This window comes from Gavia stellata, chromosome 6 (assembly GCF_030936135.1).
Source record: "Gavia stellata isolate bGavSte3 chromosome 6, bGavSte3.hap2, whole genome shotgun sequence".
NCBI classification, from domain to species: domain Eukaryota; kingdom Metazoa; phylum Chordata; class Aves; order Gaviiformes; family Gaviidae; genus Gavia; species Gavia stellata.
In genome coordinates, this window is record NC_082599.1 from 26,277,221 (window position 1) to 26,296,108 (window position 18,888).

The window sequence follows — 18,888 nt, forward strand, 5'->3', positions numbered from 1 at the left end:
AGAGATGAGATTATTGCAGTAGGAGCATATGCACGTAAATTAATAGGAGGTCAAGCCTTATTAGTTCTGTTGCTTGTGAAACAACTTGTTTCATACCATTTTTTGAATATTTTGTAATGATTTTTTTCTTATAATGAATGAGTGGTTTTGAATGACAGGCAAATGATGCAGTGATACACACTTAACACTTTGATACACAATTATTCTCATACTTCATTCTCAACACTCATCTTACCATTTTGTATAAGCAAGCAGCTTCAAAAAAACGTTTAAGAACAAAGAAGGTGCAGCACAATAACAAGAAGAAATACCCTAGTCTCCATTGCTTTTTAGAACAAAATCAGCACTACTGGTGAGACGAAATTAGCAAAAGTACAATGCAGGAGTTAGATTTCATTTCTTCCTGTAATATATCTAATTGATTGTATAAAACAGCTACCGACAAACACATTTGGTATGGACTAGATATTCCTGGAAAGATTAAACTTATCAAAGAGAGAAAAAGTGCGACTTAATTTATCAAATTCCAATAATAATATTAATGGCTTCATATTAATTAATGTAATTTTTTGTTTAGTTTTCTCAGGATTTTTCTTTGTTCATCTGTAAAACAGATAAAATAAACAGGATTCACCAATTCGTAAAGTCTTTTGCCCATCCATCCATAGCTTCCAATTATTTTGAAATAAACTGGCTGAGAACTCAGTGCTGAGTTGAAAATATTTAGTAGTACAGTTTGATCTTCTCTGATGCAGAGAAGCCTGGATAAGTCAGATCTCCTTGTAAGGTGTTACCTATTTTGAAAGCTCTCTACTCAAGTCAATACAGAAAAGGCTCACCTTGAAGTAATTACTCTTCAAAGTTTATGTTCTGGTTTCTTCTCTCTTGCTTTAGTAGTTGTTAGTAATATTTTGCATCAGGAATACCACATGGCAAAAATACCAGTAATCACTTTTTAAAGTGATATTAGAAAAAAATCACTCTTTTCTCATGAACAGTTTCTCTGTCACTTAAAAAATGGGACTGTCTTTTTTAAAAACAATAACAAAAAGCCAGGCCCGATCAGCTGTATTTATCATTTGATTTATTTCATCCACTTAAAACTTAACTTGTAGATCCAACACAATCTTGTGATCCAAGAAACAAAAATTATTACTGACATGGTTTGATAACCCTACCTGTAGTAGGTAAAATAGGAAGGAGGCTCCTCAAAAATTTCTTTGACCGTAAGCACACTCAGAATGATGTTAATTCGATTGTTCATGGAGGAATAATGATACATAACTGCAAATCTACAATGTATCAACTATTTTTTTGCCCCTGTTCCTTTTTTTTCTGAAGTGCAAATATGACTTTTGCTGGATATGCTTAGAAGAATGGAAGAAGCACAGCTCTTCCACTGGAGGTTACTATAGATGCACTCGCTATGAAGTTATTCAACATGTAGAGGAACAGTCCAAGGAGATGACAGTAGAGGTAACAAATGACTGTGTGTGTTTGAAAAATAGCACTAAGGGTGCAATTTTCTATTTAGGGTAAGTTTCATCAAAATTCTTCCAAACCCAAGTCCTAAATGGAAAAATACAACCTTAAATATATCAAAGAGACAGAAAGAAAACACTGCTTATTTGTGGATAGAAACATAAGACTTGATTCTGCTTTTGGCTTTGGTAACCACTGGTGACTTTACTCACGTCATTTTACTTCTCTGTGTCATTGTTTCCTTTTGTGAAATGGATGTGCTGGTACTGTAATTAGCTGCTGTGCACTACAGAAGACATGCTTTAATTTTGGCATTTGGAAAGTCTGCTTAAATAGCATGCACACATAATGTATCAACTCTGGCTATGGTATTTGCAGACTTGTGAATTTCAAAAATTACATTTGTCTCTTTACTTACATGGCACTCATCAGCATTGTGTACAATACTTTATGTATAGTGGGAATAGAAACGGTTGGTTATGTAATTATATCTAACGGTGGTTGCTAAATTAAATCAGAAGATTCATCTTGGTTTCTTTTGTTTCTCCATTATTTTCCAGGCTGAGAAGAAGCATAGAAGATTTCAAGAGCTTGATAGGTTTATGCACTATTACACGAGATTTAAGAACCATGAACTTAGCTACCAGGTGTGGGTCAAGCCATTTTTACTGATTTTTGTTTCTATTTTAGTAATCCAAAAGTAATTATCTTACCGTATTTTATTTATTTTCGTTTTCTAGTTAGAACAGCGCCTTCTAAAAACAGCCAAAGAAAAGATGGAGCAGTTGAGTAGAGCTCTCAGTGGAAGTAAGTATTTGCTGTGATCTATGAATTTGATTTGAAATCAAATCAACTCTGTTATGGCTAAACTTTTTTTTTTTTTTTGATAGAGCTCACATCAGTCTGCTGTGTGATGTGATCCCTCCAGTACTAGAATTCATAAGCAGTGAATGAAAGCTAAATGTACAGTAAATCTTATCTATTCCAAAGACTCAAAGATAAAATAGCATTACTAAGGGATAAGCTAATATTCTGTGCTTCTTTTAGTAAGAACACTGTGTAGTCATTCAGAACCTGCTGCTGTTTACTTGCAAAATGTTTAACTGACATGCATATAAATTTTATTTTGGAGGAAAACTCTTATGCTAAAAGAAATGCTGACATCAGCAGGGAAATATTTTCACAATGCTTGTTTCATCTTACAGCTGAGGGAGGCTGTCCTGATACCACATTCATTGAAGATGCAGTGCAAGAGCTTCTAAAAACTCGCCGTATTCTTAAGTGTTCTTATCCATATGGATTCTTTTTGGAGCCTAAAAGCACAAAGAAAGAAATATTTGAACTTATGCAGGTAATACATGCATATATTTTGCTTTTCTAATGTTACTTTTTTCTGTAATATTAGTTATCAGAGTCTTTTTGCCATTTTTGTAGTGTAAAACTGATATACCTGTTTTGTATTTTTAACCAAGTTTGGAAAATTAGTGCATTTTTATTACTCTGTGACACAGTAGCTTTTAGTTCAATTTTAGAATGAATGAAAAATAACACTTTGCTAAAAAAGGAAAGGGATAAGGACAGGTGGAAGGGGAAAGAAAGGAGATTCTTTACTGTTAACCTGCTTTCTGAGGATAACATTTTAGCTTCAGTCTTCATCTCCTTCTCTAGCACCTCTTCCCTGTCTTTCCCTACTAATGTGTCTGACATGTGGTTGGGGGCAAAATTGGGGGAGTACCTAGGTGGCGGTGGCATCAGCGCAGGGGTTGCTGCCTCCTTTCCTTTCCTTTTGGGGCCCTGAAGATTTTCAATATGTGTGAGTGCAGAGAAGCCCTGCTCCAAGCTGGAGTCCTGCATTTAGGGCAGTAAAAGGGGAGGCTAGAAGGGCAGACATTTGGGTGTATTTCGGTATTTCAAATGGTATTTCCAGGAAAATGGATATAATTCTGCTCAGTATTTATGGTGTAGAGCTCTTCCCGATCTTCATTTCCTTGTAAACTTATCTTATTCTGTATTTATTAACTGTTGCAGACAGACCTAGAAATGGTCACTGAAGACCTTGCACAGAAAGTGAACAGGCCTTACCTTCGGACTCCTCGCCATAAAATCATCCGTGCAGCTTGTCTTGTGCAGCAGAAACGGCAAGAGTTCCTGGCTTCTGTGGCCCGTGGTGTTGCTCCTGCAGACTCGCCAGAAGCACCCAGGCGCAGGTAATCCAAACAAAATACTGGACAAGTCAAAAAAGTTCATTGCTCGCTGCCCAAGTGGGTGAATCCACTGTCATTTTTTGACAGTGAGGTAAAGTGGAGCTGATAAATGTGGTGGCTGTAAATCACCAGATAGTGACATTTTCTTGGACATTTGATGCTTGTGGAATTGCAGCTTTTCACTGAGGAAAAATGTATTTGAGAATCACTGCTCTGTGTGTTGTAGCCTAAATTGCTTCCCCATTTGTGATATATTAATGATTATATGTTGTGGCTTCCACTTCACTTTTTTCCTTCAAGATTGTCACTAAATACCTGGTGTACTCCAAAAATCTATAAGTATTTGCTAAAAATATTAAGCAGTTCTTGAATAGTCAACAATTTAATTGCATGACTTTCTAAATGAATTTTGAGGTAAGAATTAAAGCAGAAGACTTGTTAAGTTTAGAGAGTTACAATTGCACTACTTTTTAGATGTTGATAGGTTTTGAATCTCTGGAGGTTGTTCATACTTTGTTCTAAACTTTATGGTATATCTCTTCATTTTATAGCTTTGCTGGTGGAACATGGGATTGGGAATATTTAGGATTTGCATCCCCTGAGGTAAACTATTGATTTTAATTTTTTTAACTTAGTTCTGCGTATTCTAGAAACACAGGTATGACTGCAATCTGCATGAAGAGCTTCCTTATTTTGATTCAAAGCATTTCAAGTTGGTTTAAGCTTACCATTTTTTTTATTTCACAATAGAAGGAAATATATGCATAGGTAATTGTGCAATGATTCTAAACAATGCCTCTAACATGGCTATAGCTATTTAAGGTGGCATTAGACAAGCTATGTTGTATTCATCATTTTCCAAGTACATTACCAGTTTTAAAATTGTGTATAAACTGGTGTCTATGGCCTGGGGAACCTTCAAGTAATAAATATATGAAATTGTGTAGATTACTTTTGAATGCAACATCAGTTCAGCAGAATTTGACAAAAAGTCTAAGAAATTTCCATCCTTCTGTAACAATCCAACAAAAACATACAGACATACACCTAAATATTGTTAGGCATTTGAAATGTTTCTTTTTATTTTTATGTATTGAAGCAGGATGGAAATTGCATACCTAAATGAGATGAACTTCTGCTACTTAACCAAGAATGAAAATTATAATTTTTGAAGTGAATAATTCACTACCTATATATGGGAAAGAGTATATAATTTTCAAGGCTCTGCACAAAAATACAAGAAGCTTCCTATAAAGCTTTCCTTTATCATCTTAATTTTTACTTAATATTTTAAGAACATCAGATTAAAGCATTCAGTTAGGAAGGAAACTTCATTTCCACATTTCCTTGGTGCTGTTTTCTTTCTAGCTAGTCATTTTAAAGCATCCTGGAAAACTCCATGTACTTTTTCTGTATATTTCCTTTGCTATTGTTGTTGGTGAGCATCATGCTGGTGAGAAAATAGCTTGCTTCTCTAAAAAAGATCAACTTGCTTCTCTTGTCTAGTTCCTCAGTCCTTTCTTTTGATATAATTCCACATTTGATAATATCGAACTCATTGTGATGTTGCTGTATCATCAGTAGAAACGGTTATGAGAAAAAACTGATAAGAAATAAGTTGATAAGCTGTTTAGCAGTAAGTGCCATTGCAGTCATGCTTAGATGATTGCTTATGAGTTTTTGTGATTTGCCTAAATGTGGCACTGTATATTGCAAGTTGGTTTCTTTGCTACGTAGCTATCAAGGATACTTGCAACCACCTATGCCAAAGGAATTTTGTAAAATTAATAATGGTCATCTTTGTTTATTTTAGTGAATTTCACTATAAAATATTTGACATAGAGCTGTACTTTTACTGACAAGTAGTAGAATGTCTGTGTATACCAGGTTATTACAGAAAACAAAATCTTACTGGTTTTAGCAAGGAACATTGCTCATTGTAGACCATTGTGTGAAACCATGATGTTCCTACCCAATAAAATTAAAACTCCTTCTGTTCACATGTATTGTTCCAAGTAATCAAAAATAAAATTTTATCAGTAGTAATCAAGATATCTTTCTAAAGGTTAAAAAGCAACCAAAAGTTAAATGACTTGGTAAAATATATTCTTTTATTGCAAACAGAAAAGAGATAAGATCTGATATGCCTAATAAATCTTAGTGTTCAGTGATCACTTCTCATTATTCCTTATGCAATTCATAGTTATATATTTATATATTTTTAAAAATATTTCAGTAATACTGTTTCATATCAAGATTTTATTTTCTGTTGTTTGGGGTGCTGCCTTCCATTTAGGAAATCCCTGAGCTCCCTAGGAGCTGGAAGAATATTTTAGAGAAGAATCACTTCATGTTTGCCCTGGTTTTTATGCTGTGCCATAGGCTAAGAAGCATCTACTGCTAACCGCTGTTGAAGACAGAATATTGGGCTAAACGGACCTTTTGTCTGGTCCAGTACAGCTATTTTTATGTTCTTACAGTTTTCATGGATCTTCTTACGCAGATAAAAATCTGCTCACACTGATCATTTTGTGACTATTCTTTTTGGCTTGCATATGTCATTATGCATAAAAACTTGGTCTGAAACACTTAATGGAAAGACAACATACCGTCATAATACCATCAAAATCAATACAGTCATTGTGTAAGAGAAATTACACTTCTGGATTTAAATTTTAGATACTTCAGATGTTGAGATATCCTAGGATGAAGAGTTAATGTAAGAAAGGAAAGCTAATGGTAATGTTATCTTTCCCAAGTCATTTGGCCAAATGAAGCCTTTGGATTACAGATTTCCCAGCCTGGGGCTTAGGGAAGAAAATAGCAATATTCTTTTCCAAAGAGAAGAGCTAGTACCTGTGTGTATATTTTTATTGCCTTGTGTAAATGAATAACTGAGATTAACAAGAGAATTTACAAGAGATTTTACCTACACAGTCAGGTTCAGTGTCAGCTGAGTTAACCAGAAAGCATATCTGGAAATTTGGCTTCAAACATAAAATTAATCTCTTAATATTAGGAAAGGTATGGAAATAAAAATATTTATATCCAAGTATTAAGATAATTAACCCTTGGGATGTTAGCTTGATGTGACCAAAAGTGAGTCTTTTCCATAAATGTTTTATAAACTGTCTTTGGTAAATACACACAACATAAGAAATTACAGGTTTCAGGAGTTCAAATCCATATTGTATGGCTCATCAGTTACTCAAAAATAGAGGAGATTTGTAAATCATGGAATAAAAATCCATCAAAGACTGTTCAGTGGAAGAGTATCAGCTGTGGCTTAAGAAGTTCCTGAGCCATAGTGTCCTGGAGGATGGGAAGAGTATAACAAGTCCTAGTGTATGTCTGCCAGCTTTCTATAGTCTTCCAAAGGTTATTTTCTACTGGTCATTGCTGGCAACAAGAACCCTGACATAATCTGTTGGTCTAATTCAGATTAATTGTTTTTATGTTCTAAAATCACTAGGTATATATTTATTAAAAAGTGTGTCAAGGTGTGTGTGTACAAAGATTGGCATCAAAGCTTTTAAACAAAAAATGTGTACTTGGAATTCTTTAAAAAGGGAGATTGCAAGTATTAAAATGTCTGTAATACATGAAGTATTTTTCTTTGCTAATTCATTATTTTATAGATTTAGGATTACCTTGGATTTTTTTAATTATTTATTTTAAGCATTGCATGATATAACTTGCAATTTGTTTTTCTGAAAACAGGTGATTTTATAATAAACCTATAAAATCACATATTTTTAATGAAAATTTGGTGCTTGTTACATCAGAAAAATATTACTGCATGCTGCCCTGTATTTTGTAACCTTTGGTTTATGCAGGAATATGCTGAATTTCAGTATCGGAGGAGGCATAGACAGCGTCGACGTGGAGACATGCACAGTCTGCTGAGTAATACTCCGGATCCTGATGACCCCAGTGAGAGTACATTAGGTATGTTCCTGCATGGGGCTGCTTTTTCTCTCTTCCTACTTCAGAAATTGCTAGTAGTGACCACAGTGTTTGTTCTTCTGTGGATGCACTCCAAAGAGGTTTCAAATACATTGCTCTATTTTCCAGGATACAACATAAAGGCTTATTTTTGTATTTTTGAATGGGATCTCCCCTAAGCCTTCTTTTCTCAAGGCTGAGAGAACTGGGTTTGTTCAGCTTTGAGAAAAGAAGGCTTAGGGGAGACCTTATCACCATGTTCCAGTATTTAAAGGGTGGCTACAAAGAAGATGGAGACTCCCTTTTTACAAGGAGTCACATGGAAAAGATGAGGTGCAATGGGTACAAGTTATTCCTGGGGAGATTCCAATTGGGCACAAGAGGAAGATTTTTCACAATGAGAACAATCAGCCATTGGAATAATCTCCCCAGGGAAGTGGTGGATTCCCCAACATTTGACAATTTTAAGATTGAGCTGGACAGGGTGCTGGGCCATCTTGTCTAGTCCATGCTTTTGCCAAGAAAGGTTGGACCAGATGATCCTCGAGGACCCTTCCAACCTGGTATTCTACGATTCTGTGATGATTCTATGAATTGTAGCTGACTTCATTGTGGCTGCTCCTCTTTTTAAAGAGAAATTCATTGATCTTCCCACTAATGACTCCTCAGCTATTTAGAGCAGGTTTACTTTTCTGAAGAAATTTTGAAGAGCACATACTTCATATGACAGTCTTATCTATATACCAGCTCTTCTATGCCAATACCCAGTTGTGCATAAAGAGTGTAGAAGAGGGTTCCCCTGCTGCAGGCCTGCTGGAAGATGGTCATAAGGCTGTATTCCAAAACCCTGCTCAAAACTCCTGCGTTGGCAAAGACAGCCAGGAAACAAGTTGGCATGGGCTATGGCTTCCAGCATGCTGCTTTTCTAAGCAGTGCTACGGCTGGTAGTGCAGTCGCTTAAGGTCACTGTAACTTGGCTGTCTGGGCTGTCTCCATTCTGCCAGGAGCTTTTGCAAAGGTACAAAAATAGCTTGAATCCAAATCATACTGTGATGCTGTTTCTTCAGAGCTGTCAGTCATGTGCTGGGTCTCTAAGCCATGCTGCACAAACTCTCATCTCTGTGTCTCATGAACTTAAGTCCTGTACATAGCTTGTCCTTTAAAAACAAAAGGAGAAATCCATTACTGAGAAGAAATAAACAAATGCATTCTTTATTTTAGAAACAGTAAGAAGAATTTTGGTGAGCTTTGGTCCTTCCTTATTACAAGTAAAATGCAAAACCATCTTGTTAGTTTGAGGACTAGAATTTGACCAAACACTTGCATATTGTAGTGATGATCAGTGCATACTGTTAAAGCATGCAAGAGAGAATTAGTTTGTCTCACCTTATTTAATTTTGAGTTTTGAAGTGGAAAATTCCATTTTCCAAAGTCAAGAGAGTTACATTATTTTTATTACAGAGCAGTTTTTCTGGAAACAGCATTTTACTTCTATTTTTTTGTTGGTCCTTTTAAGAAAACAGCAATGTCAGTGATTGCTGAGGTATACACTAACGACTACTCTTAATTGTGCTGCAATGTTATGGTAAAATTTAATGTAATGTTAACATTACAGCTGAGTTGTTGTCTTTGAAAGAACAGAGAAATGGGCAAACTTTGGTTGTAATCCACCTGTAAATGCATCCTGTATTGTGTCCATGTAAAGTATTTTTCAGGACTTTTCCATAAATCATGTATGTGCCTTAGAAGCACTTTGCCCCTCCTGCCAGTGGGCTCATGCTCCTGATGGCCTACCCCATCCTTTCAAAGAGAAGAAGAAGGGTGTTGAGAGCAGAAAAGCACAAATGAACCAGGCAGTCACTCCTAAAACAGTGTTTTGCCACTGTGTCAGAGCTGGTGTAGAAGGAGTGGTTTGGTTTATTTCATTCAGAGTGAATAAAGGAGTAAAATTACACAGCTGGATTCCAAAAGGAAGGAAGAGATTCTGTCAGTAAATAATAGTGGAGAAGGCTTCTTCACTGGTTCTTCAACAGTTTTTGTTTCAATTGCCCAAACAGACACTCAGGAAGGTGGCAGTAGTAGAAGACATGGCACCTCCATGGTGAGTTCAGCTTCTATGGGTATTCTGCACAGCTCTTCGCTTCATGACTATACCCCTGTCAGTCACTCTGAAAACCAGGATTCTCTTCAGGTATCTCCCCTAATCTCTTTTCCGTTTTCTCGGCTTTGCTTGCCTTCCCCTGCTCTGCTTTTCTGTGTCATTTTGTCTCTCTGCAAATTTTCTTAATTCTTCAATGAGAAAGGGAGAATATAAGACAACAAATTATACATTCACACCAGTAAGAACTGCTAAACTATCACTAATGTAACAATAGTCAACTTTTAAATTCTCTTGTCAACTGTGTCAGTAAAAATTGATTCTGATAAATGACATGTAGGAATAAAATTAGTTTTAATCCAAAATATGTACCAAGGTGAAAGTTTTATTCTGAAAGCAACCTTATGTATTTCCACAGGCTCTGAGTTCTTTGGATGAAGATGACCCAAACATCCTGCTAGCTATTCAGTTATCATTACAAGAATCTGGCTTGGCCATAGATGGAGAAACTAGAGACTTTCTAAATAATGAGGCATCTTTAGGAGCAATAGGTACCTCTTTGCCTACAAGATTGGACTCTGCTCCCATAAGTATAGATAACCCAAGAGGTGCTTTGAGCAGCTCTGAGCTGTTAGAACTTGGTGACAGTCTGATGAGACTAGGTGCCGGCAATGATCCTTTTGCAGCTGATCGTCTTCATTCACACCCCTGCAGCGATACAAGAAGTGGATTATACTCAACATCTAGTGACGCTGATTCCAGCAGTCAAGATCCCAATACCAATGAAAATCTACTTGGAAATATTATGGCCTGGTTTCATGACATGAACCCACAAAGTATTGCTCTGATCCCCTCAACAAGTACAGAAACAGATGAGGATTCACAGCAACCCAGTACTGAAGATGGGTCAGCAGGGCAACCAAATCTTATAGACACAGGGCTGGAGCCTCAGGAAGAGCATGCACTGTTTGAGGATGCACTCAAAAATGAAGGCAGAGGAACCCAAACAGGGGAAAGCACTTGTGAAGATAACATGATTCCAGGTGAAATGGTATCACAAAGCAGTGATAATAACAGGGAGGTAACAAGCACCCTGGATGCTTCAGGAGATACTTCAAGTCAGACTCCTCAAACCTCAAGTGAATGGATTGAACATGTGCATCTGGTATGAATAAAAACTAAATCTGGAGTAAATGAATGGTGGTGACAGATGGTACAGTATGTGGAATAAGCATTATGGAGGCTTTGATCCACATAATTACAGCTCAGTTGTAACCACTGACGTAACAACGGATATTTAGGAGTTCTCTTGAATTGTAGTTCTTTATAATAATGTGAACCTTTCAAGGAATATCCTTTGCATTTAATTAGGTAGTACTTGCTGTTTTGCTCTCAAGAAAAAGGAATAAGTAGGTTGTATTCCACATTCCTAATACAATGCATCATCTGTTTAGCCTTAGGTTGATGATCCTTAACTTGAAAGTATGGATTAAAGGCTTACACTGATTATTTTGGTTGGTTTTCCTGAGAAATAGTTTATTCCATTTTTTAGAACTCGTTCTTTCACCAAAATAACATTTAGCAATTCATTTGCATTTTGGTTTTGTTTTCCATAACTTTTCCTTACTCATTTTTCATTTTTGTTAGCAGTGTGAACGGAGGTATTTAATGCTTCTCTGTAGTACTGCTCCAGGAACAAGTTTTAGGGGATATTCTTTCCCGTTAAAATCAAAGATTTTTTCATGTCTATTTACAGTCCAAATGTGCCAAACTGTGAATAATTAGCTGGCAGTAGCCTAACAAAACAGTGCAGTGTTACTCTATCAAACTAATCCCACAATTCTTAGCAGTGAAAGAAACCACTGGGTAGCATTGCTTCTCTAAATTTAACTGGCATGTGTTGCCATGGTGACTGCATTTAATTAAATGTAGCCTGTATCTTAAGTTAATAAAATCTAATGCTGCTGTTAAACAGTTATTTTAAATATTAAAATACAGTGAGTTAGCAACAGCTATGCTGTATTTTAAGAGACACTTTAATGGAAGTGCAATCATAGTTCTTTGTTGTCATAATTCTACAAAGCATTCTATGCACTAACAGTGCAATTACTTTTAATGATAACATTTTATAAAAATATAGGAATACAGAATTTTCATATATTAGCCAGTCCCACAATTGAAGTTCAGATAATACATTCTGCTCAACATGTTACGGTGCCTTTGCCTAACCCAACTGGATAGTTGCCACAGTTAAACAAGTGATTCAAATTCAGTGTCTGTTCTGGAGTAACTATGCTATTACTTGCAAAGACCTCCATAAAACCACCCATGGCCTTGCCTTTACAGAAATAACTAAATGTTCAGTCAGTGTTTTTGCATAAACAAAACACTGCTAGGTATTTGTTCAATTGCACAATATTCATTTGCTGTGTGATTACTGTTTAGTGTAAAAAAAATTAAAAATAAAACCCACAAAAACCCCTTTTCCTAGTTGTTGTACCGTGAAAAAAAAAACAAACTGGTTTTAGATTTGCTTAAAAGCATCAATCTACAGTTAGTGAGATACAATGGTACATTATGTAATTACAATTAGAGTAAGTTGTTGAAATGGCTGTTTTAATTACATATAATCAAAACTTGTCATAACACAAGCAAATTACATACACTCCATTTTAAGTTTTGCTTAACTGTTACCAGAGATTTGTTGATATGATATAAAAGTTTATTACTACTGAGTGTGTATAGGCAAGTGTCATGATGGCAAAGTTTATGTGTTGATTACTGTGAGTTCAAGTGAGTGTTTTGGTAACTAATTCATGCCAATGCAGCTTTTGAACCTTGCAGTCACAAGGTTCATATTAGTAAAAAATGAAATAAGAATATTTTACCCTTACCCCGTAAAAACCTAGTTCATTTTGCAAGCATCTTTAGAGAGAATGGCATAGAATAGTCTCAAATCATTTTCCAACTTCTCCTCTAGCTGCCCTACTCCTGACATAATCATGAACCTTTGGACATCTTTGAAAAATACCTATTTTAAATTGTTCTATGGTATAAAAACCTTCAACTAAAACAGTTATTCATGAGCTATTATCATGAATCAGTCTGAAAGTTGTTTAGCTCACATAGCTTCCTTGAATTGTAATTTCTGAATAGAAAGATTCTCACAAAAAGATTGTGTATTGCATTGAGATGTCTTGCAAAGTTACAGTAAGATACGTAAGAGTGCTCTCTGTGAAGATAGTGAAGTTTGTGGGTTCTGGTTTTTTGTAATTTGGTTAGGTTGTGCAGTATATGCATTGTTTCTGTGTTACTCTTATGAGCATGAAATTAGCCTATTAAATTTGTATTTTCCTGGTACTTATTTTAACACCATAGTCATTGACTTTACAATTCAAAAATAAAGTTTGGCAAGACTATTTTGTAAACCTGTTAATTTTATAATGTAAAAAAATTACTCTAACCTTGAATTGTTATTTGCACTTTCATAGTCTATACTTGATACATTCCCACTTTATATACAAGTAGGATACTACAACCATGTAGATGTTTGGCCAAACGAATGCTGTTAATAATATGTAAAATTCTTTGATTAAACATTTATTACTTAAACTAATTCCGTTCTGTCTCATTACGTCTTAGACTTATAGTAGCAGATTCTTAAGACTGATGACAGATGTTTTTAGGATATGTTCAGTCCTGTGCCAGATTAGCTGTGGACCATATAGTAAGTTGAATGTTTTGATTTGTAAATATAAGGTACCTATATTCATTAAGCTTTGAAAACAAAATCTAAAATTTTGTCTTAATTGCTGCAGCCATATTGTGCACTTGTTTTTGTAAAGAGTAATGCCTTGTCATTACAAATAGTGGTGCTAAAGAGAGTGGGCGAACTCATTTTTGAGGAAGATCCTGCTAATTAGTGTTACTTAAGTGCCACTTAATATCCAGTCTCCATTGTTACCAGGAAATTCCAGACTGCCTCTGTTAGGTTAACAGGCACAAACTATTCTGTTCATTGTTACAGTAATTTAATTAGCTTCCTCCAACAAGTATGCCAAGATGCTGGAGAGGTTCTAAAATCTAATGTACAAGGTTGGATTAGTCACTGCAAGGCACTTTCTATTACCTGCTGTTGTGGTGTCACTGCATATGCTGCAATTAGCAAGTACTGGGTTTTACTAAGATCATGAGTACCACAAGAGAGATTTTTGGTTTTATGGCAGCTAGAACATACTAATAGATGTACAAATTTAAAAATACTTTTCTGAAGTGTTTGAAATCACAATAATATGTTTCAAAATCAGACACCCCCACAGCCCAGTTTCAGAGATCTGTTTATCAAGGCCAATTTCACTATTACCTTCTCCTCCTTCTCTTCCTCTCTCCCAGCACACACAAGGCATCCCACTGTAATACTGATGGAGGCTGGTAAGAATGGAAGCCAAACATCGGCATAATGATAGCTAGTTTCTTTACTAAAAATTATCTAGATAATTTGCTCAGAATTAGACAATATATTGATTATTGTCCTTACTACTTTTCTGTAGATCAGCCAGATACGGAAACTTGAAAGATGTAGAGAAGCCAGTGATGATGCAAAACTGAGTGTCATTTTTACCATCTCGTCCTCTTAACTGAAGAGTAAAGCACAAGATGTGCATCAAAAGGAGGAGATGGATCCCCTATAAATACTGTATAAAGCTGTGTTTGCTGTCAGTCTTTGTGTGACGGCAAAGAAATGAATGAAGGCTTGACTTTCTACCATGATACGCTTTCATTCCACTTCAAAAATAGTCAAATATAGAATTTACACTATTCTCCAAATACATAACCACATAAAACAATTGAAGTAGTTCATTAAAAAATTACTTAAAAATAGAATAATGGAGTAAGAAAAAATGCTTCCTAACAACTGCAAAGCCCTTGTTTCCTTAACTCTTCGTAGATACTTAAGGTTACATTTCACCAACAAAATGTTAAAGCTAACTGTTAACAGGATGGTATTATTTTAAAATTATCCACATCTTTATCTTTACAGAAATCTTCTCTGCAGTGAAATACAAACTTGAGAAGGTGTTTTGCATATATTTTTTCTTTTTAGGTCATTTGTGTGAATATCCAGATAAATGGAATATAAACAAGAAAATATTTAATATATCCAGATAGATGTTCAGTACTGCACATATATAATCTTCAGGATTCAGATTATAGTGCTATTTTCATCCGAGCATAAGTGTCATATCCACTACAAGATACCGGAAAAAAGATGGGGGATTTTGTCTTGGGGTTTTTACATAAGAATTGTTCACTACTTAGGAATGATTTACCTTTACATAAGCGGTTTTAAGGGCTATTTATCAGTTTATGAACCCAGGTGTTATTCTATGAGCAACAGTGAACATAACTATTCAAATTATTCATCAGTTCTATTTTGGCCACTGCACCTTCTGCTCTAGTTATCAGATCAATTTTATTTATAACAATCTATTTGAAAAAAAGGTCTTACTCAGATGCTAGCATTTTTACTCTACAAATGCCACAGTTTTGCTGTCCACATTTTTTAGTATGGCAGTCCATGTAGCCAACATCATCACCTTTAGGGATGCAAACAAACAGCAATGTCATATTAATTAGCCAGCCACGATTCACTAATGCAATTGCCAAGACTACTAGAATTTATACATGTTATAGCAGGAACCTTTACATTCTGCAATTTAAAAAAAAAAAATCTTACTTTGAAATTGGTCGTCTTTATTTTCTGTTCAAGCACCTGGAGTTTGAGGCCCTTCTTCTGACCATGATGTCTTTACGTATAAGTCAGCAGCAGGCACCCACTTAAAATTTCAGTTTTGTTTTTTGGAGCATATACAGACAGTGTTATTGAGCACAGCAGTCCAAATTCTGCTTGGCTATAATTTAGCCATCCAAATCCATTCTCCATGATTTGAGATTAATTCTGTCCTGGAAGGCTCCAGATAGAGGCAGACTCTTTGATGATCCAAGTAAAAACCACATTTACTCTTATTTGTACAAACTGAGCACAATATACGTGGCAAAGAAAGAAACATGAGGATGTAGACATTTATGGTGTATATAATGTTTATTCATTATGCAAGGAGATACATAAGATACTTAGATGAATTAACTTCCCCTTGATACACAGCCAGTCTTGATGGATTTTTGCACTTTCTACTCCAGGTCTTCTCCAAAATAGTGTTAAGAGATTTAAACTTAGATACGTGGGTGAGGTAACACCAGAGATGCACTTTGAATGGACTATCAAAACACTATACTAAAGACTACTGTTCTGATAGGACATAACCTATTTGTAGCTACTGTTAAAAAAACAAAGGACAAAACATTTTTTGTAGGTGAGCTTACTCTGCTCTGTAGACTCACATTGGAAATCTTTACACTGAAACATAATAGCAATTTGTTATGTAAAGAAAATACGTCCTCTTATAATTTCATATTACATTGCTGTTTCCATGTGTGTCAGCCCTTCTGAGTTTTGCTTGAGTACAAGGCTTCTGATATAACAATACAGCACAGCCATCCAGTTTCATCTTTGAAGAAACTTCAGTGAACTCAGATAAGAATGAGTGTAGTTCTATGTTCCACTGTAATAACAGAGTAGAGAAAGGTTGAAGTTCAGTAGCAGAGCCAGACAAGGAATAAAACGGGGACGGTAGGAAAAACTCCGGGCTAAACCATGGAAAAATATCCTAGGTAAGTTTGAACTGGTTGCAGAATCCAACAAATAGAGCAACATGCTGCAAAGCTTCATGGAAAATGAGATATACTCACAATTGTCTCATGTACTCACAAGTGTACTTGCCATTGCATGATGTCACAAAGAATGCCAAAGGCCATAGGTGCTCTAAGATCAGAACCAGGAACATTTCAGGTGCTACAGTGAAGCCCCACTGGAGATAATGAATGAAACTCGGGCTCGGTTTATTGCCTACTACAGCAGGTCCTTTGATTAGTGTATGAAGAGACAAAAAGTCACAAAATTCTATCATGAGCCTGCCACCTTTCAGGAGTCTGGAAAGGCCTCTAACTACACAGTTCCTCAGAAACAAGTACTCCCCATGCAATATATAGAACCACAGCCACGCAAGGACTTGAGCACCGCTTTAAAAAATGCAGCTGAGGCTGCATCAGAAGCAGGGGGGCGGGGGGCTGCCTACCCCGGAGGAAAAGTTCATAAAAAAATGCTACAATGGCAATCCCAAGTAACCTGTTAAGTGCAGCTGACTGAAAAGATCAAACTTCTGTCATGTTTTCTGAAATCTAAGTGTAAAACAGTAATAAACTGGCAATGGTAAATAACTGAAGTTAGTTTGCACTTAGTATGAAATCTTACACAACTGGTAGATCTCCTTTATGTATTTTTACTAATAAAGAGAAAGACTGTGATTAACAAGTTAATTTACATGCACAGTGGGAATGTGCATGGTGTGCCTTTAGGAATCGGTGTGGACTTGCATCTGTCAAACTGGCTTATAGTGGAGACATGAAAACATTCTGTAACAAAAAACATATAAAGAAAATGAACTTCCTCAGTCACAGTTAACAGCAGTACCTACTTTTGTCACCAGTGCAAAGAGAGATAAGCCCAAAGTCAAGTGAGCTTGTGCCCAAGGAGCATCATATTGCATCAGCATCGTAAAGGCTAAAAACCAAGCCTAAAGTATTTTTAGTGGCATGCAGTTTAGCTGGGACCACTAATTCAAATTATGTTCAAAGACTTATGTTAAAACTGCTCCAAGCATTAGAACCTTAAAAACTGTCTCAAATGAAGCAGAAACAGTAAAGATAGATAACCTGTTAAGCAGAAAGTCTGTACTACAGGATCCCCATTTGCAAGAAGATACAATAGCAAAAAACTGTCAACTGTTACAAAAATAAGTCCTGAAAGCCTGAACTAACAAAACACGAGAAGTGCAGAAATACTAACTTTTGCTGAAAGGTGTATTTTTGCTGTTCTTGTATCACAGAAGCATTTTAGAGTACCAATGTAGTCGTTCAAGGGACAGCTTTAACATGCTTTAAAAGAACAAAGTACTTCTGGTCATATGTTATCTCTGCCATTGCTTGCCCTAGCCACATACCGTGGGGCCAAAAACCAAAGACCTTGCAAAATCTGGGGTTAGTTCAAAATAACAAAAAAGTTAATCCATGCTAATTTTATTGGGTGTAACTAAAATAAAAGACATGCTGTTTTCAATTTTTGACAAAACATCCTAACCACCGCTCTTTCTGTTACCTTTCAGGCTAGGTGGGGAGTGATCAAACAGCACTGACAGCAATCCCTGTCCCTCCATCATGGTTAACTCTAACGGCCTTTCACAAGGCCAACAGAACAGTCATACTAAGTGCACTGTAATCCCAAGGTGTCATTTACTGAGGTTCCATTGAAATGACAGTCATTAATGAAGCCGCACTTTGTCAAGAAATACTGAATTAAAACTCTTTTCTGCCAACATTACGTAAATATGGTTGGCTAAAACCCACTGAATTAGCTTAAATTATCACCTCAAATTAAGTTTCATAAAGCGTGAGCATTTTTTTTAATTCAAGTTATTATTTAAAAGCAGAAGAAAAAATCACAGTGGGTAAGTTATCAGAACACACAGTAGCATATTTAATTAGAATATAGAGATACAGGTAAAACAGATGCATCCTACATTTATGGCAGAAGAGGAAGACTCTGCAGCATTGTTTCGGAAGGACCGAACAGGAAGAAGCTGGGAGTGGGGAAGATGGTAAAAAGGCTACAGTAAAACGAGTTGAAAAATCCCAACTATTTCCAAATATGCTTGTTACCCATTAACACTGTATCTCATCAAATTCACAGAATAAAAACCTTGACAAAGTACTAGGTACTTACCTGGGCAGAAATGGACACCGTCACTGATTTCTGCCCCATTTCTATGCCAACCTGACAGCGCTGAAGGGGCCCCAGCAGTGGAGAACTTTCTGAGGGTGGTTGGGAAGGAAAACAGGCAGAAGCTGCAACAAAAGTGGTGGGAAGAGTTTAAAAGTCTCTGCGAGATCACTGATCTGCCGGATAATCACATAAAACTACAGAGGGGTGTATTAAAAAAGCAGAGAAAAAAAATAACAACCCAGGACCTATGAACAGTTTGA

General features: G+C 36.0%; 1 protein-coding gene across 1 annotated transcript in view; it reads left to right on the forward strand.

Moving 5' to 3' along the window:
• Positions 1 to 13,339, forward strand: part of ANKIB1 (ankyrin repeat and IBR domain containing 1) — a 105,492-nt gene extending 92,153 nt beyond the window's left edge. The window contains exons 12-20 of the mRNA XM_059818688.1: positions 1,342 to 1,476; positions 2,043 to 2,129; positions 2,223 to 2,289; positions 2,688 to 2,833; positions 3,511 to 3,689; positions 4,238 to 4,289; positions 7,523 to 7,634; positions 9,689 to 9,822; positions 10,148 to 13,339. Coding sequence (XP_059674671.1) covers positions 1,342 to 1,476; positions 2,043 to 2,129; positions 2,223 to 2,289; positions 2,688 to 2,833; positions 3,511 to 3,689; positions 4,238 to 4,289; positions 7,523 to 7,634; positions 9,689 to 9,822; positions 10,148 to 10,900 — 1,665 coding nt within the window. The 3' untranslated portion in view covers positions 10,901 to 13,339. The remainder of the gene's footprint in view (positions 1 to 1,341; positions 1,477 to 2,042; positions 2,130 to 2,222; positions 2,290 to 2,687; positions 2,834 to 3,510; positions 3,690 to 4,237; positions 4,290 to 7,522; positions 7,635 to 9,688; positions 9,823 to 10,147) is intronic.
• Positions 13,340 to 18,888: the final 5,549 nt, after the last annotated feature.